Source organism: Pelobates fuscus, chromosome 11 (assembly GCF_036172605.1).
Source record: "Pelobates fuscus isolate aPelFus1 chromosome 11, aPelFus1.pri, whole genome shotgun sequence".
Lineage (NCBI taxonomy): Eukaryota > Metazoa > Chordata > Amphibia > Anura > Pelobatidae > Pelobates > Pelobates fuscus.
The window spans coordinates 92,360,305-92,387,536 of record NC_086327.1 but is presented as its reverse complement, the minus strand read 5'-3'; the positions used below and the strand labels follow the sequence as shown (position 1 = coordinate 92,387,536).

The 27,232-nt window shown below is 42.5% G+C and overlaps 1 protein-coding gene across 1 annotated transcript in view; it reads left to right on the top strand.

The window, feature by feature from the left end:
* ESPN (espin) overlaps positions 1-27,232 on the top strand; it is a 223,353-nt gene that overhangs the window by 18,867 nt on the left and 177,254 nt on the right. Inside the window, exon 2 of the mRNA XM_063436450.1 lies at positions 11,481-11,674. Coding sequence (XP_063292520.1) covers positions 11,481-11,674 — 194 coding nt within the window. The remainder of the gene's footprint in view (positions 1-11,480; positions 11,675-27,232) is intronic.

The window sequence follows — 27,232 nt, the reverse complement described above, 5'->3', positions numbered from 1 at the left end:
TGCAGTCCCTTGGTCCTTAGACAAACCATTTTAAATGGTTTGATCAAAACTGGGGGTCCAGAGCCACTGGGCCAAGTTACGCTCATTGTTGTAATATAATATTTTCTTGTATTTTAATACCATTTATTGAGTGAGCATGTCAGATGATGCTCGATGACGGTTTGACCAAGATCTGAGGGACAGCTTTATTGCACCTTAACCACTATATCAGCATGAGGTTGTACTGTTCCTACATGTGTCCTGGACACGTCCTAGATTTGCTATGGCTGATTTACTAATGAGGAGAATGGAAACAGTACTTGTAAGCACTTGTAAGTAGACCTCAGCATTTGATTTCAAACGAATCACACATTTTGGGCAAAGGACAATTCGTACAAATTCTGCAACTCGAAACGCCTTATGGATGTATTGCGAAATAAACGAAAAGGGCAGTGGATGAGCCATTTAATTTCTTTTGTGATTCAGGGATTCATCTGTGGAGCCAGTAAAAAGGCTAGTAAATGGAAAACAAGCTGATTTTGTTAGACAGCAAAGAGGTATCTTAGTTTTCCATGATGGACAAGAGATCTATCCATCAATGTATTCCACTTGACATTTATAGATTAATAAATAAGCTTCACTATATTTACACTACTCTTTTCTACCGCACAAGGCTGACAAGTATTCTGACTGACATTCATATAACTAGGGATTATGTATTGGTGCTTATCCAATACATAATCCAATACTGGTACTCTGACTGGTGTACCAGTGTTAAAATGAGTTACCTGTAGAAATTGGTTTCATTGCATTGCACAGAACGCGTTACACGTTCATTTTGAATTAAGGACGATTTGTTTGATGGAGTATGGCATTTAAATTCTGAGTGCAGGACCCAGCACTGGTAATGTATTGTATTTACAACTAGTATCTGGTTCCTGGTTCGCATTTGGTCTTGAGGTTCAGTGATATTTTTGACCGAGGTCTTTTCAGATAAGCTGTCAGAGAGACCTTGAGAAACAACACAATACTTACCATGTATATCGTAAGTTCAATTAAGGCTCGTTCATTTTAAGTTTTGGAAATGGTATTCAATACTATATTGTTTTTTGGGGGGCGTTTTGCATGAAACTTATCATTTTTGGTGTTTAATTAATTGGCTGGATTCATCGGATCAGAAACAGCTGTACATAAATTCATGGCATTGTGTGTTTTCAGCCAGGTTTTGGAATACATTAATTGCCCCTCATAAAACTCAAATCTCTACAACCCCCTTGCCCCTTTTCTGGGGGCTGGCATAGAACTTGAGATGAGCCAAAATAAAAAAGTGGATATGATCTCTGATGAAACTGGAGAACTTTGTAATCCAAATTTATTTTGCAGTGGATTTTTATTTCCTTACTAAAAGCTATTTTTTTTGTGACTAAGGAATATTTTCTGTCTGTTTTTGTGAATTGGTTTGTACCATGCTTTGCATTTGTATGCACGGTGACAATTGCTTTGTTGCTTTGCTAAATGTTTTTTTTTCTAAAGTTCTGCCATTGTCTGGTACACATTACTGATGTTTTTGCTAAAATGTGCTTGGTGTTTTTTTTTAACTAATTTGGTTGGGGTAACCAAAGACAACCCATTTATAAACTGTTTTGGTAGTGATTGATTTTATAGTAGGATAGGTGTGTTTGTTGTTAAGATGGATTTTTTAAATCGTTATTTTTCATCTAGTGCAGACAAATAGTACTTTTTTTATAACCGTTTCACCCACTGAAGCAAGTTATGTGCCCGTCTGGGAGATGTGTTGTTCATGACATACTGTATTACTACCTAAATCAGTTCAGTGGTCTGTAAGAAATCTTTAGTAATAAATGTTGAGTATCTGCTTGCCATAGGATCATGACAGAGACACACCTAAAATCAATGTATTAAATAAGGTGACCACTTTGAGAACAGTTTTGATCACTTTCCTGCCATATTGCATTTCTTTTTCCAGGGGTAGACAAGAAGGCACGCCAGTGGGGCCAAACTAAGAGTTCATTGGACCTTGTGCTGACAATTCTGATGGACCTAATTACAGAATCATATTGACAGAAAACACTCAAACAGTTATACTTCTCAAGCGTCATGTAGCATGTCAAACTCATTGGGCGCATTCAGCCCACAATGAATATCTTTGCGGCTCAGCGAGCCGCGAGTACATGCTTACTGTTAAGGCAGAGTAGGCAACTGCTCTCCCCAGATTGCAGGTTCCTAGTCTGCTAAAATGTAACTGGCCAGGGGAGAGGAAGCAGGAAGCTGGTGGCAGCGAGCGCAGTTTGTTCTTTCTGTTTCTCACTGCCTTCTCGCGCGCACCCTCTGTGCTGATGCCGGGTGACGGAATATGACGTTTTTCCAGCCCGGCATCACTAAACTGCACGCGTGGGAGAGCAGTGAGGAGCAGGAAAGGAGATCTCCAGAGAGAAGATCCCCACTAGACCCCAGGGAGAGGTGAGTGTGTGTGTGTGTGTGTGTGTCTGTCAGTGTGTGTGTGTCTGCCAGCATGTGTGTGTGTCTGTCATAGAGTGAGTGTGTGTTTGTCTGTCAGTGAGTGTGTGTTTGTCTGTCATAGAGTGAGTGTGTGTCTGTCAGTGAGTGTGTGTGTGTCTGTCAGTGTGTATGTGTCTGCCAGCATGTGTGTGTGTCTGTCATAGAGTGAGTGTGTGTGTGTCTGTCATAGAGTGAGTGTGTGTGTGTCTGTCAGTGAGTGTGTGTCTGTCATAGAGTGAGTGTGTGTTTGTCTGTCATAGAGTGAGAGTGTGTTTGTCTGTCAGTGAGTGTGTGTGTGTCTGTCAGTGAGTGTGTCTTTGTCTGTCAGTAAATGCGTGTGTCTGTCAGTAAATGTGTGTGTGTGTGTGTGTCTGTCAGTGAGTGTGTGTGTGTGTGCGTCTGTTAGTGAGTGTGTATTGGTCAGTGTTTTGCAATGGCCGTGGCTGTACAGTGGAGAACGTGGAGGTGCACAGAGGCATGCAATGCCATGTCACATTCCGACGTGACGTCAACGTGCTCCACCTTCATAGGATTTCAAGGAGTAGTGGGATGATCCTCTTTGGCACAGGTTGCAGCTGGCGCCATTAGGGGTATATCAGAGGCTGGACTCCATAGTCGCATACTGGCAGCGGCAATGTGAGTGGAGTCTGCTTGTTGGCTAATATTGTTGTTTTTTTTTTAAAACAGGGGCTGTTTTTTTTACACTGCACTTTTCAAAATAAACCTTAGTTTCTATAAAAAGTATTTTTTTTTGCAGCCCACATAAACTTAAATCTTTTTATTTTGCCCGTGCTAGCCTGTGAGTTTGACATGGTTGTGCTGGAGGGAAACTCACAGGATGCAGCTTTAAGAAAACACATACCCTATGCTAATTTCTTGCTATCATCTTTCAAGTAAATCCATAACCCCTAACACCAGTGTCCAGTGAAGCAGAATGTCGGTGAGAGGGGTAAAAGGTTGGGCCACCGACGTGAATCAGGTAACCAGAACCGCCAAAAGGTGTGAACATGTCCAAATAGGGGGCGTGTCTGCATGAAGAATTGGAAGGCCAGCCTGGCGTAAATGTATGTTAGACTGCCTTCCAATCATGCAAGATGACCAACTAGGGGCATACTATACAGACAGCACCCTGAGTTTGGCATAAATACACCTAATGATGCGCTAGCTCTACGCTATCTAAGGACAGTCCCCTAGCACTCACTGGTCCACTCCTCTCCTAACCTTCTTTCTAGCAGGCAGAAGCTCCTGTTATACAGTCTGGGACAGAGAAAAAGTGGATGTAGTGAATGTAGAAGAAATGGATCATGCCACAGTGTCACAGAGACCGAATCAGCAAGAGCATTTGCATAGTGCACAGGGTTAGCTTTACATTAACTAATTTCATTGTCAGCCAGTCCACACCTGTTTTGTTCCCCTATATCCCTCTAAAGTTTCAATAGTTAAAGGGACTCTCCAGTGCCAGGAAAACAAACTGTTTTCCTGGCACTGCAGGTCCCCTCTCCCTCCCACCCCAAATCCCAAGTTGCTGAAGGGGTTAAAACCCCTTCAGTGACTTACCTGTATCCAGCGCCGATGTCCCTCGGAGCTGAGTCAGGCTTCGCCTATGCTCCTCCCCGTCAGCCGGCGGGGGAGACCTACGGAGCATGCGCAGCAATGCTGCGCACATGCATTAGACCTCCCCATAGGAAAGCATTGAATAATGCTTTCAATGCTTTACTATGGGGATTTCAGCGACGCTGGAGGTCCTCACATAGCGTGAGGATGTCCAGCATCGTTATAACACACTTTTCGTGTTCCATGAACACGGAAGTGTCCTCTAGTGGCTGTCTAGTAGACAGCCCCTAGAGGAGGACTTAACCCTGCAAGGTAAATATTGCAGTTTATGAAAACTGCAATAATTACACTTGCAGGGTTAAGGGTAGTGGGAGTTGGCACCCAGACTACTCCAATGGGAGCATATGAAGAGTAGTAAAAAAACAAACATTATATACATCTTTTAAATCAATGGGTCTATTTCATGGACAGCCTCTCAAATTCTAAAAGCCATAATGCTGGCCAATCATTAGGGGAGATGTAGTCCACGATATCTGGAGTGCTAAATGGTTACCTACCGCTGGCTAAATGTATCTACATGTGTGTCTATGTATATGTGTGTCTGTGTATGTGTATCAGTGTGTATCTGCATGTCTGTACCTGTGTATCTGTATGTGTGTCAATGTTTGTATCTATATGTGTGTCAGTGTGTGTATCTCTCTGTGTATCTGCATGTGTGTCTGTGTGTGTGTGTGTGTATCTATCTGTGTTTTTGTGTATCTGGATGTGTGTCTGTGTGTTTATATGTGTGTGTGTGTGGCAGTGTATATGTGCATAACATTCAAACTCCAACAAAAACACCCCTTCCATTCAAACATCAACACTACATACAGACACATCCCATACATTCAAAGACAAAGACTACTTTCAAATGGCAATATCACAAAAAAAAAACACTACACATAAATACACACTACATTCACACAGACATACTCCATACAAAAACATGCTTACATTCAAACATACAAATACTGCTCAGTGCTAATTACAACCCAACCCTGCAAGGATGGGCAAATGGTAGATCCCCAGCTAGCAAAGCAATGTGGGAGTTGTACAACAGACAGGGATCTACTTTTTTCTATCGTTGCGATAGTGGGGCCCCAAAATCATGCACCAACACCCTCTCTACTTTAGTTATAACACTGATAGAACCATATTTGGGGATTTGCCCCAGAATAGCACCATTTTTTGCCCTGACTAATTTCTACCTTTGAGATGATCTATGTTTATGGTAACCTAGCTCAGCAGAAGTTGTTAGTTTATAGACAAATAAATAAATAACTCCAGTAGATGGGGGGGGGGGGGAAAAGGGTGCGGGGGTGGGGGTGGATGGGGATCACGTGATTACTGGGAAAATACTAATGCATTTTAATTTGAGAAATTGTGATTCACTTTAAATATGTAATATCGACGTTAAAAAGATATCTTCATTATAATGGTAATGATATTATGGTCCAACGTTGGTTACTTGGTTACATTGACATGCCAAGTAAGTTTAGAGGTAGAGTTAACAAGAATTTAGAGTTAGGGAGTACTTGTCACCAAGATGTGATATTCTGTAACTCACATGATTCTCACTCAGTCAGGCAAGTCCTTAACCCAAAGTTCCCCTAAAATGAAACATCCTATCAATGCTTCCCCTAACTCTAACAGGGTTATTTAATAAAGTGAGAATTAACATGCCATCTATGTGATATTGTGTCCTCCCAAACAGGAACACATGATTTGGAATATCCAGATATGTTCACAAAATGAATATTGCCATATTAATTGTACTGAAATGTGTTTTGTCTTTTTTTCCCCCATCTTAAATTAGCAGCCTGTATAAACAAGTACACCATCTAAGAATCTGATTGTTTACATGGATGTGTCTGGATACACTATTGGTTACATTGTTTTTAGTATGCACTACTGATTGGTCACCTTTTCTGTTTATTGCTTGGGTTTTGTGTACTGAGCCGAAGATACACAGTGATTTCTGCTCTACTAAAAATACAACATTTTTTGATTATTTATTTATTTCTTATATTAGTGTAAACACATATATTTACTAATAATGTAACATGATAAGTATAACGTTATAAGCTTACCTGGGCTTTTATCAACTATACATTTGCGTTTGAACCATAAAGGATCACTATAGTGTCAGGCAAACAGAGCAGTTTTCCTGACACTATAGTGCCCTGAGGGTGCCCACACCCTCAGGGTCCCCCTCCCGTGGCGCGGAAGGAGTTAAAACCCCTTCAGCAGCTTCCTTATTCTAGCGACGAGCTCCCTCTGCGCTGGTGACCTCTCCTCCCCTGCCGACATCAGCTGAACCGTCCAACGTCACAGGAGCCGAATGCACATGCGCGGCAAGAGCCGCACGCGCATTCAAAGTGTCCATAGGAAAGCATTTCTCATAATATGCCTCCAGCGTCGCAGATGCACCTCTAGTGGTTGTCAGCCACTAGAGGCTGGCTTAACCCCAAATGTAAACATAGCAGTTTCTCTGAAACTGCTATGTTTGCGTCTGAATGGTTAAAACCTGAGGGACCTGGCACCCAGACCACTTCATTGAGCTGAAGTGGTCTGGGTGACTATAGTGTCCCTATAACTATCAGTTGTTGCCAATCTGGTAGGACAGGCCCACCTTTATGCACTGGGTATTTATCGCTGGTGTACCGTGACTGGTAGAATAGTCTCGTTAAAGTGTTGTGCTAAGCTACTCTGGGGCATTTTTGCCCTGCACCAATGATCTGTGACTTTGATGGCTGCTTTCTAAGGGTCCCCTGTCTTCTTGGTGCCCATGTGATTTGGGATAACGGTCCCTATTCCACTCAATTGTGTCTCTGGAATCATCCTGTGCCAATCCTACCTCATTAATCCTATCCTCACAGAGATGTATTAGCCTCTTCATGACGACTTACCAGGTAAATCCATATGTATCAGAAGACCTGGTAATGTATCTGTCATGATCGTTTGAATAAACATTCAGTTGCAAGCATTCTTATTTTACTTTCTTTCTTGATTATTTTTTTCCCACAGAAATAATCTACTATATATTAGGCATAAGACATTCCTGGCCCATGTCTAAAGCTACTGTAAGGTGCTTAGTGAGAGAAGGCTGTAGCCAGGCCTCTAACTCACTAATGCTGAGTATTCATTCTGCCTTACATTCAGCTAGCGAAGGCATATAAACATTAAAAATGGCAAATGGCATCAGATTCCATTCTGTCTCGTAGTTATATATGTTCATTAGAGACTCATGAGATTGCATACTAAGCTTTTAGAGATTGAGTGGCTGTTAATGTTGATGCACTGACTGGGCTTTGGGAAGGTCCCTGCGGGCTATGCGTTATATCATGAGTGCTGATCTGTGCATTGACATTACTTTTAGTTTGTTATCTCAATATTCCCCTCAGGTTAGATGAGCCTCAGTGGCAGGTGTCCTACTTCACACCTACGCATTTGACAAAAAAATACTTGCACACAAAGTAAACACACTCATATGCATTGCATATATTACACACATCCACATATCCATAAATCTCACATATATATTGTTATGGATTATGCATATATGTGTTACACAAATACCCATGCATTTACATATATAGAACCATCATGTAGTCCATATAGATATCTCTAGTGGGACATATGCATATAAATATGGCTGTGACAAGGGCAGGGAAAAGTGTGTGTGTGTCTGAATGTCTATTGCAGGGGTCCTCAAACTCCGGCCCACCAGATGTTTCTGAACTACAACTCCCATGATTCTTTGGCTATCTATGTAATTCAAAGAATCATGGGAGTTGTAGTTCAGCAACATCTGGGGGGCCGGAGTTTGAGGACCCCTGGTCTATTGCTTTATAAATATTTCCAGCATCCCAAAATGGGGCCATATTTCCCCCTAATACACAATCTTTGCCCATTTATTTATCTACTTACATTATATTTTTAAGTTAAGGTTAGCACTGTTGTAAGTGTTAAGGCAGTGTACAGAGTAACATTTTCCGTATACAGCCCTTGCAAACCCTCCACTCTTTCCCCAGTCCAGACTTTCCTTGTCTATCCAATCACATACTTTCCAATGCAGCTGAGAGAAGTCATTGCAATGCAGGTGCTCTGAGCAACTGCCTGCCTCTTGAGTTTAACTCAACTGAGCTAAAAAAAACCAGGAAATAAAAGGTTCTGTTGTCTGATTGACAGCCAAGAGGGGTGTAACAAGCTTAATTTACTGTATAAGAGTGACTGTTTCTATTGAAATCTGTACTTTTTGAAAATGGAAAAAAGAGGGCACATTATTAACACATAGTGCAGGGGGTAATGTTTATTGTCAGTGTAGTGTAGGAGTTAATTATTTATTTAAAGGGACACTATAGGCACCAACCAACTTGAGCCATTTATAAGTTAAATCACTTTGTTTATGCAGCCATAACCACACCTCACTGCATGTGACTTGCATAGCTACTCTAAACACTTTCTGTAAAGAGAGGTCTAATGTTTAAACTTCCTTTATTGCACATTATTTTCAATTTAGAATGTATTATCCCCTGCTTTGTTAATAACCTGCTAGACCCTGCACGGGCATCCTGTGTGTGATTAAAGGAACACTATATTGTTAGGAATACAAGCATGTATAATTATAGTGCTGGAGTACCTGTTTAGGTGACTGGCACTCCTCATAATGAAGTAAATAGGTATTTTACTTACCTTTTGTCCATCGCCGTGCTGGTCTTGCTGTAGCTGATCTTGACAATCTCAGCCAATCCAATGGACTGGGAGGCTATTGCGCATGCATGACAAAACGCTGCGCTGCACCAGCTGATGCATTGAAAGCTGAATATAGGTGCTTTTACACAGTGCAGCACTAAAATAGGAAGCACCTCTAGTGGCCGTCTGAGTGACTAAAAGTGTTACTAGGCAGCAATGTAAACACATATAGGCACCAAAGAAATTTTAACCTAATACAGCAGTTTTTGTGTATAGATCATGTCCCTGCATTCTCACTCCTCAATTCTCTGCCATTTAGGAGTTAATCCACTATAGCCACACTTCCCCTGGCAGTGACTCACACAGACTGCATGAAAAAGTGTTTCATTTCCAATCAGATGTTAACTTGTTTTAGAAGTTTTTATCACCTGCTCTGTAAATTGAACCTTACTCAAACACGAGAGGCTCTAGAAAGCTATTAACAGTACAGTAAAGAAATGTAAAATTAATCAGAATGTGCAATAAAGGAAGTCAAACATTAGATAATTAATGAGACTGACGGATTATGAACTATACACCCAAACTGCCTCAATAAGCTAATGTTGTCCAGGATCATATAGTGTCCTTTTAAAGGGACATTCCACGTCCCAAATAAAGAAAGATAAAAACAAAAGCAATCACAGTTTAGTAAATATACCCAAAATGAAAATGTGCATGCATTTAATTATAATTTTTTTCATTAAGGGTAGATCTAAAAACAGCTTACAAAAGCTGCAGTTCTCTTCTCTGCTGCCTTTGCAAGCCCTCCCCTTCTAACCACACCCAGACTTTCTGTGGCTGTCCAATCACAGACTTCCTAATGCTGCTCAATGAGAAGTCTTTGCAAAGCAGGTGCTTTGTGCAATTGCTGATTCCTGAGTTTAGTTCCACTGAGCTAATCAAACCAGGAAGGGTCTCCAAGTGAGATCTCATTTATTTCACTATGCACTTGTTTAAAAAAGGACGCCTACACTGTTTTTAGGGTGGAGTTAGTGATTATGTTTTTAGGCAGGGCTGACTTATAGTGATAGGTATACCCAAATACCTTGTTCAATACCCATGGTGTGGTAGGTAATCCTCTATGCCTGTTTAGATATTGATCTATCATGATTCTGAGCTGTTGTCTCCTGGGATTCACTGCTGAGAATCTGACTCCTATGGGACATCTAATTTGAAATCCTACAACTGATACAGATCTCAGTTAGCTTGTTGGTAGTGAGAGATTTAGCTACTATCTAATTTATTGAATACAAGTTATATGCTTCGAGATCCTAATCGGCTCTATATCCCTATCCCAGCATCCTAATTAACAGCAGCAAGTCAATACTGTAAAGATACACATTTAACAGTCATCTGGTTGGCATGTAGCAAACAAATCCTGCTCAGAAACTGATTTGTAAGCTATCCTAGAGTTGCTGTTTACACTGTATCCACAATCATTAGTTCTTAGTTTGTTTATTTTTGTATCATGAATACTAACAATAGAATTTTCTGTGTGTCCTGTTCATTACCTGTTTGAAGATTCTTTATTGGGACACTCTTCTCAAATAATTTTTGTGCATATTTAAAAAAATAAAAATAAAACAAAAGCCCAGGGAGCACGGGTACTATCCCAGTTGACTAACCACTACAGTCTGTTATAGACAGTGTGGTGATTCTATTTTTTTTTTAAATCATTATAAGTACTGTAGCTGTGGTTGTGTTGCTAATAATCTCAGAGTGTCAAAAACAGGATTTACACATCTGCATTATCAATGTCAATTTTGTTAAACGCGGAAGGCAGTGGTTGAAAGTGCAGGACTAACCTGCTTGTGACAAAGAAATGGAGAATGGTGTCCAGAGACTACTGACAACTAAATACTACAGTGAATTGTAATGATTATAGAGAATAGTGTGTCCCTTTAATGCCCCACTTTCAGCAGAGAACACATCAATAAAATAAGGTATGTGACAGATCCTGTTCACAACTGGACCACTGGTGAGGCTCTTAAAATATCCAGCAATTCATTTATTTTTCCAATTTTTTTGGAAGCGGTATAGGTGGGGGAGTTTGCATGTTGAGGTAATATGTGTTTAATACAATTTACTTTTCCTGGTATCCATTGATAGAATTCTCAACAGTTAAAGTAACAATACCTGTCTCATGTGAGATCTGATATTTGCAAGATACATCTGTTCATTTTAACTATGTTTTCAGTTCGGCTATTTTGTAGCCCTTTAGTTTTAGCCATTGAATCTAAAACATTGCGTCTAGTAGATATGGCAATGTTATGACTGAATGTTTTGATTGAAGGGTTTAACACACCTCTTTTTTGACAGCCACTAGAGGCGCTTGTGCTGCAATGATTGAGTTTCAATTGGTCATGTGACATTCAGTGTTAATGAGAATATGATTGGATTCATTGGAATCATTCAGTGCTTCCCTGTGAGAAGCATTCTGATTGGACGCGTGCCCTGAATTTAAATATTGACTCGTGTACTATAGTGCTTGAACAACATATTTTTATTCCTAAAAGCTATAATGATCCTTTTATTTTCAGTTTTTCTTTAATGCTAAATTACAATAGCACTAAATGTAAAATGTGTTTATAATCTTTGGATGTTTGCTACAAAAATCACTTATAGGTGTTTTCACTTGTCTCTTTCTTTCACAGGACAAAGACAATTCAGGTGCCACTATTCTGCATTTAGCAGCCAGGTTTGGCCACCATGAAATAATTGGTTGGTTATTACGATTCGGAACCAATGATGCAATGGTAACGACAGATACAGGAGCACTGCCTGTGCACTATGCCGCGGCCAAAGGAGATATCACTGCATTACAACATCTCTTAGAGTACTGTCCAAAGTAAGAATGTCTTTCACCTTGTATCATCTTAGATTTCATGTACATGGTTCTTGTTATAAATGCTCTTGATTTTCTTCTCTTGTTTATCACTGGCCTATTTATAAATCCTTCATCACAAGGGGTTAGGCAAATCGATTATATAATATTGTTTATTGGCCGTAAATGGATAGTAGTCTTTAATGGGAAGGTACCATTATATTTGTAGTAGTATATGGCAGTTAGTGAAGGGTTTGAGAAATAGAAAGCATTCCTCCCAGACATCAGCGACCAGACCAAATTTCCTTTGTTTCACTTTTCTATACTAATGCCATCTATTCTATAGGCTTCACTTAGTTTGGGTTTGTGTGGGTATGTTAAAGAGCATCAGAGCAACAAAACTCACAGTATTTTGTTTTTAAAGGAACTCTCAAGTATCATAACTACGACGGCACATTGTAATGGTTATGGTGCCAGGAGTCCTCTAGCGACCATCCAGTGTCAGTAGTCAAACCATTTATTAATAGATTAGCAACTTACCTGAGGTTACTTCTTCCATTGAGAGTTGGAAACTCCTGCAGGGAGCTTCAGCTAGCTGCCCTGAGTTAATCACCAAGCTGTGTCAGCTGTTCTCTCTCTCAGCCAGTGGGCAAAGCCGTGCTCTGTAGGGATTTGTTTCATGCAGAGAGCCATCATGGAGGAGATGACTAGCTTCCAGTTGATATTTACAAAGAGAATGCTGATGGGTTTTCTTATGGGTGTAAGTTTAGTAGCGGGAATACCACCTTGCAAAAGGTGTAATTTTTTGGCTCACAAAAGCCTCAATCATAATGACTAAGGCTCTTGTAAATGAAGCATGTGTTGCCTCTGGATTCATGACAGTTTTTACAGAGCACCTCCTGGTTGGATGGGTGGCCAAACCGGGGTGCAGTGAATTTATTGTTGACACTATATATATATATATATATGTGCCCATGTAACACCCCAGCTAGGTTTTCAAACTGTTAGCATAAGTTTTTGCTGCTTACACTGGTGGGGCACCATGGCAGTCCTGGCACCATACCAACTATAGAATGCTATAGTGGTTATGGTGATTGGGGAGTTACGTTAAAGAGGAATTGTCTTCCCAGTAAGTACTATTGAAGACTAAGTACTATAGAAAGGATTTTGCTAAATTACTTTTTCAGTTACATAAATGGTTAGTATGTAAGTGGAGTCACCTAAATGTCCCAGAATAGCCTTACCATTAGACCCAGCTAAACCCCCTAAATTTAACGTGTCCCTCTTTTGCCCTTTACACTACTAGGAGGTATAAGTAAGATGGCCTCTGGTAATTTTTGGTAATTAGCCATTACCTTCTATGATTTGGCACCTGTTAAATACAGATAGTAATATGCTTTGCTGCTAAAGCATGATTATTTTAGTATGAAATAGTCCATGGGTTCAACAGGATAGGCGCTCCAAATCCAGTTTCTTGAAAACAGGGACACAGCAAATGCATACAACGTTGTGGCCAATAGACATGCATGCATAAAGTGGCACTGTCACCACCCCCTGAAAAATGAGTATTCCAAAAAGATATACTTTATGAAATACTCATAATGACTGTGGTGTGAATTTCACTGAAATTCCAATCCAGTCAAGAGATATACATGGACAAAGTAGGGGCTACTTTGGCTCTGTATTTCTCCTCCACCTGACTTTCTTAGACTCAGGCCGGAATCTAACAGTCAATCCCAACAGTAGTCTCCAGTGATGGCTGTAGTGAATTGGCTGTGTTTTTGTAGGGACCCGCGTGATCCTCCATAGGCTTCAATGCTTAGCGACATTGGCTCCTGCCTGGTCAAGATGTCTGCGCCCGCATAGGCCAGGTTCAGGTAAGTAAATCTCACCTTAACCTACCCCCTCTGCCACCAGACCCCAAGCAGCTATGTCACCATCATGGGTGTTTGCGAGTTCTGCAAAGTCCCCAGACAGTGACAGTGTATGTGTTTGCTGTGTCTCTGTTTTCATTAAACTGGGTTTGATCAAGCTGTCCTTCGTGATATGATTCAATGCACATATCCTTTTTGATACGATGAATCAGTAGACTATTCATACTGATTTACCCAAGGTTATAGATAGCTCCTAAATGACCTTATTGGGCTGAAATATATCATATTATTGCCCTGAGTGCCTTACCACTTTCTATACACTGTGTGCATGATGATTTTAGTGTATCATATCTATTTTAAATAACCATCTATGGTCCTTGACGGAAAATACAGTAGCCTACAGCTTATGTTTATAATGTGCTTCATTTAATTGGCTGTTTGTTTCTCTTCCAAAACAAAAGCTTATAACTTTAAGTCAAGGAATATCTATAAATTATATTAAGGAAACTATATGAATCGTTTATTTATTTTGCATTTATAGATTCTCACCGTTAGTTACCTTGCTAGCTTGTATGCTCAGAGCTAGAAACACTTGCTTATGCCTTGCATACACCTCTGCATATGTGTGCTATCCAGGTGTATAGTTCCCCTTTGTTTTGCACTAGTCACCTGCCTTTTTTTAGTTAAGAAATCACATGAATTATTTAGACATGGGTGAGATCTCTCTCGTCACAATGCTTTCTGTGACCGATGATAGTTTCTGTTACAAACCATTGAAATTCCATCTTCATTTGATGTCACCTACAATTAAGAACTCAATAGGCCAATGTATCATTTTATTTTATGTTGATATGTGCGCGAGTTACTGACTATGTATTTTGGACTCAAATTAGCACTAATTATAATGCCGTTTTTTTTCCATTTCATTGTCCTCTCTTCCGTCAGCCAGGTATAGTGTATCACTATGTGCTTCCCACTCGTCTGCGGGAGGAAAGCTCTTGAGCAAAGCATCATGTTCTTTGTTTACATCTCGATATTTATTTCACTAGTAAACAGCACATTTTACACATTGTATTGCAAAAAATACATCTCACCTGGATTTTCTTGTTATTTTAGACATTATTCTCAAAGAGTAGTTGTGTTTTTTCTTTTATTAATGTGCATTGCTTTTATTCATCGCCGTGAAAATGTATAATTTTGTTCTTTCTTTAAAGTCTATCTGTAACATATCTTGTAAAGACCCCTAGAGCTGATATCTCAAGTTATGGTTTGGTGGCCATGGTGGGCAGTAAAGGTAGGCTTACTTGCCTTTAGCTATCCCTCTTACTTTCATCTTCATCCTTGGTACCTTCTTCAGCTCATAGTGCTTTATCTGCCAGGAGCCGCATTGGTGCTGTACTCTCGCGCTTGTGCAAGAGTAGTGCTTTCTATGCCAGGAGCCACATCGGTGCTGTACTCTTGCGCATGTGCTAGAGTACAACACTGAGGTCTACGTAGAATCCTGTAGAAGCATATAGTGAGATGATGCCTGAATCCTACAGCTGTCACTTGAGTTGGCAGCTGAGATTGGACAAAATAAGAGAGCTGAGCTCTCCTACTTACTGATACACTACTCCAGCTCCCCCACTGTGCCCCCTGTTCCCCCACCCACCACTACACTACCTCTTCTCCCCCACCTACAACCACTGTGCCCCTGCTCCCCAACCTACCAATGCACTACCCCTGCTCCCCCATCAACCCACTGTGTCCCAGCAACTCACTGTGCCCCCTGCTCCCCCACCTACCCACTGTTCCCCCTGCTCCCCCACCTACCCACTGTGCCCCTTGCTCCCCCAGCTACCGCAACTGTGCCTCCTCTCCCCAGCCACCCTCTGTGCCCTTGCTCCCCAAGTTACCCACTGTGCCCCATCTCTCCTACCTAACACTACACTACCCCTGCTCCCCCAGTTATGCACTGTGCCCCTGCTCTCCTACCTACCACTACACTACCGCTGCTCCCCACTGTGCCCCCTGCTGCCCCACCCACCACTACACTACCTCTGCACCCCCACCTACCACTACTGTACTCCTGCTCCCCAACCAACCAATACACTCCCCTTGCTCACCCAGCTACCACCACTGTGCCACCTGGAGCCCCACCTACCATCACTGTGCCCCTTGCTCCCCTTTCTATCACTACACTTCCCCTTCTCCACCAGCTACCCACTGGGCCTCCTCTCCCCCAACTACCCACCGTACCCCTGCTTTACCAGCTACCCACTGTGCCATCTGCTCCCCCAGCTACCACTACATTACTGCTGCTCCCCCACCCATCTCCACTGATCCCCCTGCTCCCCACCTACCACTACACTACCTATGCTCCCCCACCTACCACTACTGTGCCCCTGCTCCCCAACCTACCAATACACCACAACTGTGCCCCCTGCTCCCCCACCTACCACCACTGTGCCCCGACCTACCACTACACTACCCTGCTCCCCCACCTATCACTACACTACTGCTGCTCCCACCCTCTCCTCCACTATGCCTCCTGCTCCCCACCTACCAGTACACGACCTCTGCTCTTCATATCAGCACACATATCACACACATCCAATACACACATATATCACACACAGTCAATACAACAATTACAAATATTACACACAGCCAACACATAGCAAACATATCACACACAGCCATCACTCCTAACACATACAGACACCACACACTACAGCATATTATTATGAGATTTATTACAGCAGAGCTCTCTCATACAAAATGCAATATATAGTTGTCCTCCGAGCTCCGGCCAATCAGAACGTTGAATCGGATTACCACAGGAAAGCTCTGACACTATAAGTGCCTGAGCTCACAGGACAGTTACTTATGGTCTTGCACCCGTTGGAGGCGCTGACCAGATTCCCAGCATACTGGATCACCTCCCTGCAAGGTAGCAACAGGGAAGGGGGAATCATTTTTGTTTTAAAATAATTATTAATTATTACATGGATTATTACATGGATGAGGGGGTATGATGGCGGGGGTATAATGGCGGGGGGGGGGGGGGCGCTGTGAAGATTTTTCGCACCGTGTGCCTTAAGCCCTAAGGCCGTCCCTGCTGGCAGGACTCTGTTCCTAAGAAACCTTAGAAAACGTATATCCTATTTATTCATTTTTTATGGGACAGGGAGGATTAGGAAACAAAATATTATGCTAGGTCTGTTTCTTTAGCTTCCCTTTACATGGTGGAGCACTTATATAGGAGTCATGCTATTTGGAACATGACTGGGGGCCGGGGGGGGGGGGGGGCGCTGATACTGCTTCTCGCCAAGGGTGCTAGAGACCCTAGGTACACCTCTGTATAGGCACCCAGACCACTTCAGCTAATTGAAGTGGTTTGGGTACACTGTCCCTTTTGCACTTCATGCTGCAATGTAAAACATTGCAGTTCCCGAGAGAGTTTGCTCACAGTGGCTGTCTCCCAGACAGTCACTAGAGGAGCTTCCTGCATTCAAATGGACCTTTGGTCGGGTATCTGACGCAGGACATCCCCACTCTCTGCATGAGGACATCCAGAGTCAGATTTATTCCCATAGTAAAGCATTGATTCAGTGCTTTCCTATGGGGAGGTCTAATCTGCCCAGGATGTCAGAGGGGGCAGGCCATAACCTATCACCAAGGGAGGCGCTGGGATCACTGGGGGGATGAAGGGGGCGAGGGAGGGAAGAGGCAGAGGGAGCTATAGTGCCAGGATAAGCGTTGTATTCCTGGCACTATAGTATCCCTGTAAGTCTTTTTTTTTGGGGGGGGGGCGACGCTCTTATTAGTTGTTTTAGAGTCTATGAAATTATTTAGAAAACACAGGAGATCTGTAGGCTTTCAATGCAATATTCATGTTTGCACTTACTACTGGTCCATCTCATTGCTAGATGTGGTTGCTCAGGTTTATAAACAATGTTTTTGATAAGTGAATTAGAATTGACATTGCTTACCTAATTTTTGAACAGTTTGTTCTTGTCTCTGACATAGAGGTTTGGGATCACTCTGCAAAATGTGTTACTAGAACCTACAGTCCCTAAAATTATATATTTTTTCTGGAGTTTAATCATCCTGTCTATTATTATGGATAAGAAGCTTTTCTTCCCATGTTGCTTAGTGCCCTCCTGGACTTCTGCCAGTTTAACACTGCATTCATTCTTATTCTATTCTTTCATCATTGTATAAGATGTCTGTATGCTTCTCTTTGTATCATATACCTGGTGTGAAATACTTTGTCACTGTCACTGTGACCTTTATCATTGTGATCATTGTCCACCCCCACTCTGCTCACCTCATTACCAACACCGTGACTCTTCCGCTGCTGCTGCGAGCTCTGCATCCGAAAGCATCTTTAGTGACCTTAACCAATCCAATGCTTCTCACAGAGAAGCATTAGATTAGATATATGCATGTGTGGCCAAACGCTGCACTCCTCCAGTCAAATGCTGCTCAGGAAGACAGCCACTAGCTGTGTGTTTAGCCCTTCAATGTACTCATTGCCGTTTCAACAAAACTGAAATGTTTTGCATTGAAGGGTTAAAATGACTGGACCACTGCACCCAGACCCCTTCACTTCATTTTTCTCAAGCTGAGCTGTTGTGTGCAAAAGGTAAAATGTAATGCAAATAACAGCTTTCCCTTTATAGCTATTTGAGTTGTGAAATTTGAACCCAAATTACTTCTCTTGTTCCAATCCTCCTATTCCTCCTCATCTGCATGCACAATCACAAACAGAGCCCCATGACACTCTTTCTGTATTCACTGTGGTCCATTTTTTTTTATTCATTCTCGCTTTTTAGTTCAGTTTGACCCAAACTCTCATTTATCCCCAATGGAGATTGATCATCCTGTCTATTCTATGGATAAGAATGTTTTCTTTCCCTGGTTGCTTAGATTCCTCCTGGACCTCTGCCAGTTTAACACTGTGTTGAATTTCAGGCATTCATTCTATACTATTCTTTCATCAATGTATAAGATGTCTGTATACTCCTCATTGTATCAAATCACTTTTTCCTTTTCTTCCTCCCTGACCCATTAATATAAACTGCACATGTCTCAGTGGTGCCTGTACGCTTTTCTTAGTCTAATTTTAAAGTGTTGTATCCCCTTATTACATGGGAAAAGTGTCAAAATGACTTCATTCGTCTTAGAGCCCTATTGTGAGCAACTGTAGTGAACAAAGAAATGAGAAATTATTGCAGAATAAATCTACAAGATTTTTAATGGGATAATATCTACTATGTACAATATGGTCACTTGTATGTCCACAATGTAGGGAGGGTGCACACAAATGTCATCATGGCATTTTTAGCCATGTTATCAATTACAGTGCAAAATGATGAAATTATACTTTATGTTAGAATGCCTTTTTTTATACACTTTTCCATAAAATCCAGTTGGTATATATTTCCGTATGAGGCATGCCTGCTTGTTATTTGTCTCAATGGAGTTTTATGTCTTGTCTTTAGACTTGGAGATTTGTTTTGTTCCAAACGTTCTATTTTCCAAAATTTTGCCTTATTGGGTGATCTGATTTGGGCTGATTGGGTGATCTTTTACCATCTTTTGGTCACTTTTTCTCACCTGATATGTGAACATAATGGCAGGAAAATGTGCCCATTTGCATGCTGAAAAATAAATACATTACATTTATATTATATACTGTATATATATTGCAGTACACTGATTGGCCCAATTTCGCATCCTTATGGTCTACCTGATTTTCCTGAATCATTTTTCATGATCATCAGACTATCATTTGAGTTGTACCCCAACACGCAGGAAAGAGGAAACCCACAAAAGGTGGATTCGAAAGGCGTATTCCCGAGCCTTAGAATGACCGGACTTAACATATTAATACAACAAGAAACAGGGTCAAGATAAATCAAGGACAGGAATAACAGAAATACTCAGAGTCAAGGCAAAGCTGGGGTCAGGATACCAGAAATCACGGGTCAAATACGAAGCCAAGGTCAGGATACCAGAAATCAAGAGTCAAATACGAAGTGGGTGTCAGGATACCAGAAATCATGAATCAAATACGATGCCGGGTCAGGATACCAGAAATCATGAGTCAAATATGAAGCAGGTGTCAGGATACCAGAAGTCACGAGTCAAATATGAAGCGGGTGTCAGGATACCAGAAATCACGAGTCAAATATGAAGCGGGTGTCAGGATACCAGAAATCACGAGTCAAATATGAAGCGGGGGTCAGGATACCAGAAATCAAGAGTCACATACGAAGCCGGGTCAGGATACCAGAAATCATGAGTCAAATACGAAGCTGGTGTCAGGATACCAGAAATCACGAGTCAAATATGAAGCCGAGGTCAAACACAGGACACTAGGAGCACTAAACCGGGAACTCAAGAGAAACCACGATAGGGCAAAGAACATGGGCCAAAGCAAGCCTTAAATAAGCTTACCTGTTAGGCTTACCTATGGTCCACGTCCTCATTGAGACTCAAAATAGATTAGGATCACAATGATGACGTGGTCACTTTAAGAACAAGCGTGACATCACCCCTATACGCTATATAAGGAAGTCCTGCCACGTGGCCGCGTGGATCGGTTGGACCACGCGGCAGGAGGAGGTGAGTGCAGGCAGGAGAAGGGCTGCATGGCTCGAGGGAAGTGAGTACCTCCCCCAATGCTGCGTTGCCACGTGGAGCGTTGGACCGTGCGGCAGGAGGAGGGCTGCATGGAGGAAAGTAAGTACATGTCACACAGACAAGCCAAACCAACATACGGCCAAAATTTGTCTGGCCCCAAAATTTTCTTTTTGGATGAAGTAGTTCAGCAAAAACACTTTTTTTTTGCAGGTCTACTTGTCACCGCATGTCAGTAAATGCTCTTTAAACCTGATAGTTCACATACTGTAGATTCACTCTGCATAGTCTGAAGGCTTTTCTTGTTAATTCTTAATCAGCTTAGATAGTGACAGTCAATGATAACAAGCTCTTGTTTTTCAGACTGCATTGTTTGTAGTCACCATGGTAACACACAGAGGCTGACCTGTAGTAAATTAATAAAAACAAGTCAATACACATGAATGAAGCTGTGGCATTTTCAAGCCCCAGTTTCCTAATCGGACGGACATGAGTTACAAAAAACTCAGCTGTTCACAATGAGGTAGGTATCTAGGATTCAGCTGGTGTTAGGATAGGGCTGACAGACAGTGGCGGCTCTAGACTTTGTGAGGCATTAGGCAAAACACAAACACAAGGCCTCCACTAACACCCAAAGTGAAAATAAATAGGGGTTCATTGTGTATATAAGGTGATGTAGTTATATTGAAAAACGGGCTTGCAGTGCTGGATACAGAGAGTTAGTCTATGTATTCATTGTTCAGAGGCTTGCAGTGTTGCAGCTCCATGTGCCACTGCGTTGTGAGCTCTCTGACTGAAGTTATGGCATAATTAGCAAACTAAATTAATTTGCAATAAACAAATTTAATTAGCAATTATGCGAATCGTTTATACACGATTGCGGGGTATGGTTATATAAGTGCAGGTGTGTGTATTTCTGACTTTATCTGGCATTGTCTACCTTTCTGTGTGCATGAAAGTGTGTGTCTGACAGAGAGTATCCTTGTGTGTGAATGTATGTCTTTGTGAGCATGTGTCTGGCACCTACGATGTGGGGTAGCTGCTTGCGGTGTGCTGTGTTTATGGGGGCTGCCTGTGGCCTTTGTGCATTGTGTTATGGCACAGTTACATTTCATGACTAAGTGTGTGTGTGCGTGTGTGTGCATGATGAATGTCTTCAGTTAGTGAGTGTGACAGGGTGTGTGACAGAATGAATGAGGGTGAGAACGATAGGGTGGTTGTGACATGGCTGGAGGAGGGAGTGTGACAGGATTGGAGGCGGTTAATGTGCCGTTGCGTGTGTGGGGGGAGTGATACGGTGTGTGGGGGCTGTGGGGTGACAGGATGGGTGGCTGTGATAGTATGTGGGAAGGGCTGTGACAGGGTGGGGTGGCTTTGACAAGTTGCGTGGGGGGCTGCAACAGAGTGTTAGTGTAGTGACAGGGTGGGGGTGGCTGTGACAAGGTGTGTGTGTGTGTGGTGACAGGGTGGGTGGCTGTGATGGTGTGTTGTAAGGGCTGTGACAGGGTGGGGTGGCCTTGACAAGTTGCGTGGGGGTTGTGACAGGGTTTTAGTGGGGTGACAGGGTGGAGGTGGCTGAGGATGTGTGTGGAGAGAGGGTGTGGGGGGCTGTGACAGGGTTTATGTGGGGTGACAATGTGTGTGGGAGTTGCTGTGAGGGTGTATGTGGGGAGACAGGGTGGTGGTGTCTGTGTCAAGATGTGTGGGGTGGCAGGGTGGGGGTGGTTGAGATTGTGTGTGGGAAGGGCTGTGACAGGGTGGGGTGGCTTTGACAAGTTGCATGGGGGTTGTGACAGGGTGTGCAGGCTGTGACAGGGTGTTAGTGGGGTGACAGGGTGGGTGGCTGTGAGGATGTGTGTGAGGACAGGGTGTGGGGGGCTGTGACTGGGTGCTAGTGGGGTGACAGGGTTGGGGTGGCTGTGAGGGTGTGTGCGAGGGGCTGTGACAGGGTGTGTGTGTGGTGACAGGGTGGGGGGGTTGTGAGAGGGTAGGGGGCTGTGACTGGGCAGGTGGGGCTGTGGGAGGGTAGGAGGGCTGTGAGAGGGTATGGGGACTGAGAGAGGGTAGTGGGGGCTGAGAGAGGGTGGAAGGCTGAGAAAGGGTAGTGGGGCTGAGAGAGGGTGGGGGCTGAGAAAGGGTAGTGGGGCTGAGAGAGGGTAGTGGGGCTGAGAGAGGGTGGGAGCTGAGAAAGGGTAGTGGGTTCTGACAGAGGGTGAGGGGCTGTGAGAGGGTGGGGGGCTGAGAAAGGGTGGGTGGCTGAGAAAGGGTAGTGGGGGCTGAGAGAGATTAGGGGGGCTGAGAGAGGGTAGTGGGGGCTAAGAGAGAGTGGATGTGGGGGTGACAGGTTTGGGGGGGCTTATAAATACCTTTTTCCCACCTTTAATTATTCCCTGGTGGTCCAGTGTGCGGAGCTGCAGACTGACTGTGGTGTTGAGCGGCTCTCGATCAGCGTAGACTGACTGGAGGGGCCTCGCACCGGCAGCATGAAGGGCAAGCCGCCAGGCCCCCTCCTATGTCATTCTGCCCTAAGGTGATTTAGGCGCCCGCAAGGCCCCAATCAGCGCGAGGCCTTAGGCGGCTGCCTAAATCACCTAATTAGAGAACCACCTCTGCTGACAGATCCCCCATAGCTTGCTAGACCTACAGGACTAGACAGAAACATGTATACACACTTCAGAAAAGATAAACCTGTATATATATTTTAATACTAAATTGAATCAGACTTTAAGAGATGAATACGTTACCTTTGACCTCTACAATTGCTAAAGGTGCTCAAAGTGATTGCCATTAACGTCCAGACACTTATTAGTACAGAGAACTGCTGCTCAGGCAACATTGCCCAACGTTTCCTGTGGAATTGCTGTACATGCATTTTAATGTCTTCCTAAAGAACTGCCAGTGTAGCCTCGTTCTTTTCTGTGAAACACAACATCCTTTAGGGTACCCCATAGCTAAAAGTATAGAGGTGTTAAATCGGGAGAACATGCAGGGAACTCAACTGCATCTCTTCATCCTATCCAGTGTCCTTGAAATGGCATGTGCAGCCATCCCACTGGAAACTTTGGGCAACGTGGCCCACAGCGCCATCTATAATGCAAGGCAAACGGGCAGCTGTCCCAGGCCCTGTTACTCTTCGGGGGTACAAAGCAGGTGACCCGTGGGTCTGCACGCTGAGAGGCCAATCGGGTGATCCACGCACTTAGGGCTTCCCGATGGTATTGTATCCTTTAATAGTGTTACCGGGCTCCTCTGATAATGTAAGCGCTGTCACTTCCTCCCAGCTACCACCAAGCCGCACGCGAGGGAGTAGGGGAGGACAGGAACAGAGTGGGAGAGGCTCAGACTCCGAACAGCTTTAGCCGGCTGAATAGCCCCCAGAGAAGCCATCCTCCTGCTCCTATAAGGTAGGAAACAGAGGGGTGGCTTAAAATTTACATTTTGCATGTGTGTGTATCTGTGTGTCTGTATGTCTATCTGTGTATGTATCTGTGTGTCTGTATGTGTACCTTTGTGTATATGTATCTGTGTGTCTGTATTTGTGTCTGTGTATAAGTGTGTGTGTATGTATCTGTGTATCTGTATTTGTATCTGTGTGTCTGTGTGTGAATATGTGCATGTCTGTGTATCTGTGTGTCTGTATGGATATCTGTGTGTGTATATGTATTTGTTTGTCTGTATGTGTGTCTGTGTATGTATATGTGTGTATGTGTGTATGTGTATTTGTCTGTGTATCTGTGTATGTATCTGTGTGTCTGCACATGTTTGTCTGTATGTGTATATGTGTGTGTATTTCTGTGTCTGTATGTGTATCTGTGTGTGTGTGTGTGTCTCTGTATGTATCTGTGTTGCCTGTTTCCGCATGTGTGTCTGTGTATTTGCATATGTGTATGTGTGTCAGTGTTTGTATCTGTGTATCTAAATGTGTCATTCTGTACATTTGGTGGGGGGTAGGATCCAGGGGGCCCAAGCAAATTCTTGCCCAGTGCCCAATCAGTGTTAAATGGCGGCCCTGGTTGCCCAAGCAGCAGTTATCCATACTAATAAATGTCTGGACACTAATGGCAACCACTTTGGGCACCTCTAATAATTGTAGAGGTCAAAGGTAACTTGTATTCATCTCTTGACATCTGAATGAATTTAGTATTAACACATTTATACAGGTTTTTGTTTTGCTAAAGTTTGTATGCATTTTCTGGCTAGCTTTGTATATCTTTTCCTTATGTTGATCGGATGCACTTGAAAAATGCTGCCCTGTAGCATGCAGAATTGGTATACTGCAGTGGAGAAATAGATTTTTGCTGAATGTTTTATTTTCCTACCTTCCTTTCAGTAGTTTAAGGGACACAATAGTCACCAGAACAACTACAGAATAATGTAGTGGTGCTGGTGTCTATAACCTGTCTCTGCAGGCTTTTTAATGTAAACACTGCCATTTCAGAAAAAAGGCAGTGTTTACATTGCTCCCTAGAATTACCTCCAGTCCACACTCTGTCTGAATGCTCCCCTCTTGCAATGAATTGATTCAATGCATATCTATAATCTATATCTATAGAGCACAGTGTTTTCTGTTCATGCGCAATAGCCTTGCAATGATTTCTGATGGGAAAGCATTAGATTGGTGAAACTGTCAAATTTGATGATTTTAGCCACGGAGGCTGGACATCTAGTGAGTAAATTACCATTTTAAAGGCAGGCAAGGTGGCTGGAAATCTAAACACTGCTTTTACAACTATAGTGTCAGGAATACATTTATATGCATGACACTATAGTGTTACTTTAATGAACAATACATACTGCAGGTTGGCCATTTTTGTGTGCTGCATAAATACAGCTGGTGCAAGGTTGGCTAAAAATGTAGACCCTTATCTAATTTAAAACTCCCACAATGGTATGCCAACTGGGGATCTACCATTTTCCTATCCTTGCAGGGTTGTATTTGTGATCAGTTTGAGTGTTTGAATGTAAGTATGTTTTTGTACGGAGTATGTGTGTATGTAGGGGTGTATTTGTGTGTGCCGTTGCCATTGAAATGCAGTGGTGAACTTTTATGTAATATTTGAATGCAGGAGTGTGTTTGTATGTAGTGTGTTTTTTTTTCTTCTCAATTCTTTATTTTGTTGTGCAGTGTATGACATATTACAGCATTACTCGCCGTGCCACAACAGCTTTAGAAAGGTTAATAAAGACACATATTGACATAGTTGTTGAGAAGCCAGAACAATGCGTTTAGAGGACACTCTAAAGACCGGTATACGTTGTCACATCTATTATCATTTACACACTGTGTGTTGGGTCACTAAGTATCGTGACACTCCTTAATCCCCATGTATATTTAGACAAATGGAGGTCATTTAGTTGCTCCAATGGCCATTGGAGGTAATGCCCGCCTGCCAACATCAAGGCAGACCCCCCTAAGCGGGTCCTAACACTGACCCTTCAGCCTGCTTCCTTGAGCTTCTGGCAAGGTATCTCTAATGAGACAGAGAGGGGTATTTTTTATATACACCCTTATATACTTATTAACCCTTAATAAGGAACACATGGGATGGGCGGCAGCATTGTAACCAGACTCTGTGATACAAAGTAAATACAAATACAAAAAGAGAAGTCCTGCACTCACTCCCATCACTACTGGGCCGGCAGCAAGGACCACAGTACACATCAGCCCCAATATATAGAAAAACCCATAAGCTCAAGGAAGCAGGCTGAAGGGTCAGTGTTAGGACCCGCTTAGGGGGGTCTGCCTTGACGTTGGCAGCCGGGCATTCCCTCCAATGGCCATTGGAGCAACTAAATGACCTCCATTTGTCTAAATATACATGGGGATTAAGGAGAGAGCGCAGGTAACTTTTTATTTTCTTTGGTTTTTACTATATATTGGGGTTGATATGTACTGTGGTCCTTGCTGCCGGCCCAGTAGTGATGGGAGTAAGCGCAGGACTTCTCTTTTTGTATAAGTATCGTGACACTAACAAGATAAAATTTAATGATATCTCTGCATAAGCATGGGTGGGTTAATTAGTGGCTCATATGCACTGATACCCCTCTGTACCAGTAGGGAGATCCTTCCTCATCTGTTGTTGGGTCCTAAAGACAGGCTTGGAGAGTAGCAGAACATTGATCATGTTTTATTCCTCCCTGGAAAATGATGGGGAGATGGGTATTGCAATCAATACTTCCAGTGACGTCAACACTGCTAGTTTAAAGTGTTATCCACAGATATTCTTGGCGTTGTGGCATTTACATTATTTCTCTTGATTAACACAAACTTGGATATTTCCTCAATTGTGGAGGTAGAGCCGGATAAATCAATCTGCAATCCAAACAACAAAAGGTGTAGTTTGTATGTTGCATTCATTGCTCTTGTCTGAAAGATATATAGCCCCTAATCACTGGCTGATCCAGCAGGCTATAAATCTAAGTTCCATTCAACACTTTGTTGTGTTTAGGTGTAATGTGAACAATTTAGATACAGTTTATCTTGATGACCATATAGAAACCTTTCACAATGGTAATTAGAGTCTTCAATTAGATTTGTATGCTGTAAATCTTCTGACATTCAACAGAAAAGAAAATGTAGGAATTAGAACATTTATTAATGTTTTGTATTGGGCGCATATTTTATATCCACTGTTAGATAAAATGCATTTATACTAAAGCCTTTGCTTGTTAGACAGTTTCTTTCTACAGTGATGACAAATAAAAGAAATGGAAAATAATGCCACTAAAACCTCAGGGTTGTAACAGACAATAGTGAAGTTTTATTTGCCTGACTTTTATTTCGTATAAAATCACATGTACGCCTTTCTACAACTTTTTTTTCTATTTTCTAAACGTTGATTTCGGAAGTGGTAAATTAAGTTGACATCAGAAGTGGTAAATTAAGCATAAGAACTTGGCATATTTGGTCTATTGTCATAGTATCTACAGTTCCTGCTCCATTTGGGCACTACCATGGTGTACACTGTGACACCATCTGTCATTCCACCATAGTTTCTGATGTGGACCACTCTGTCCTTGGTACATTTTATACCCAGACTATGGTGCGTCATATTTTAGAACCTTCTGGCATTGCAAT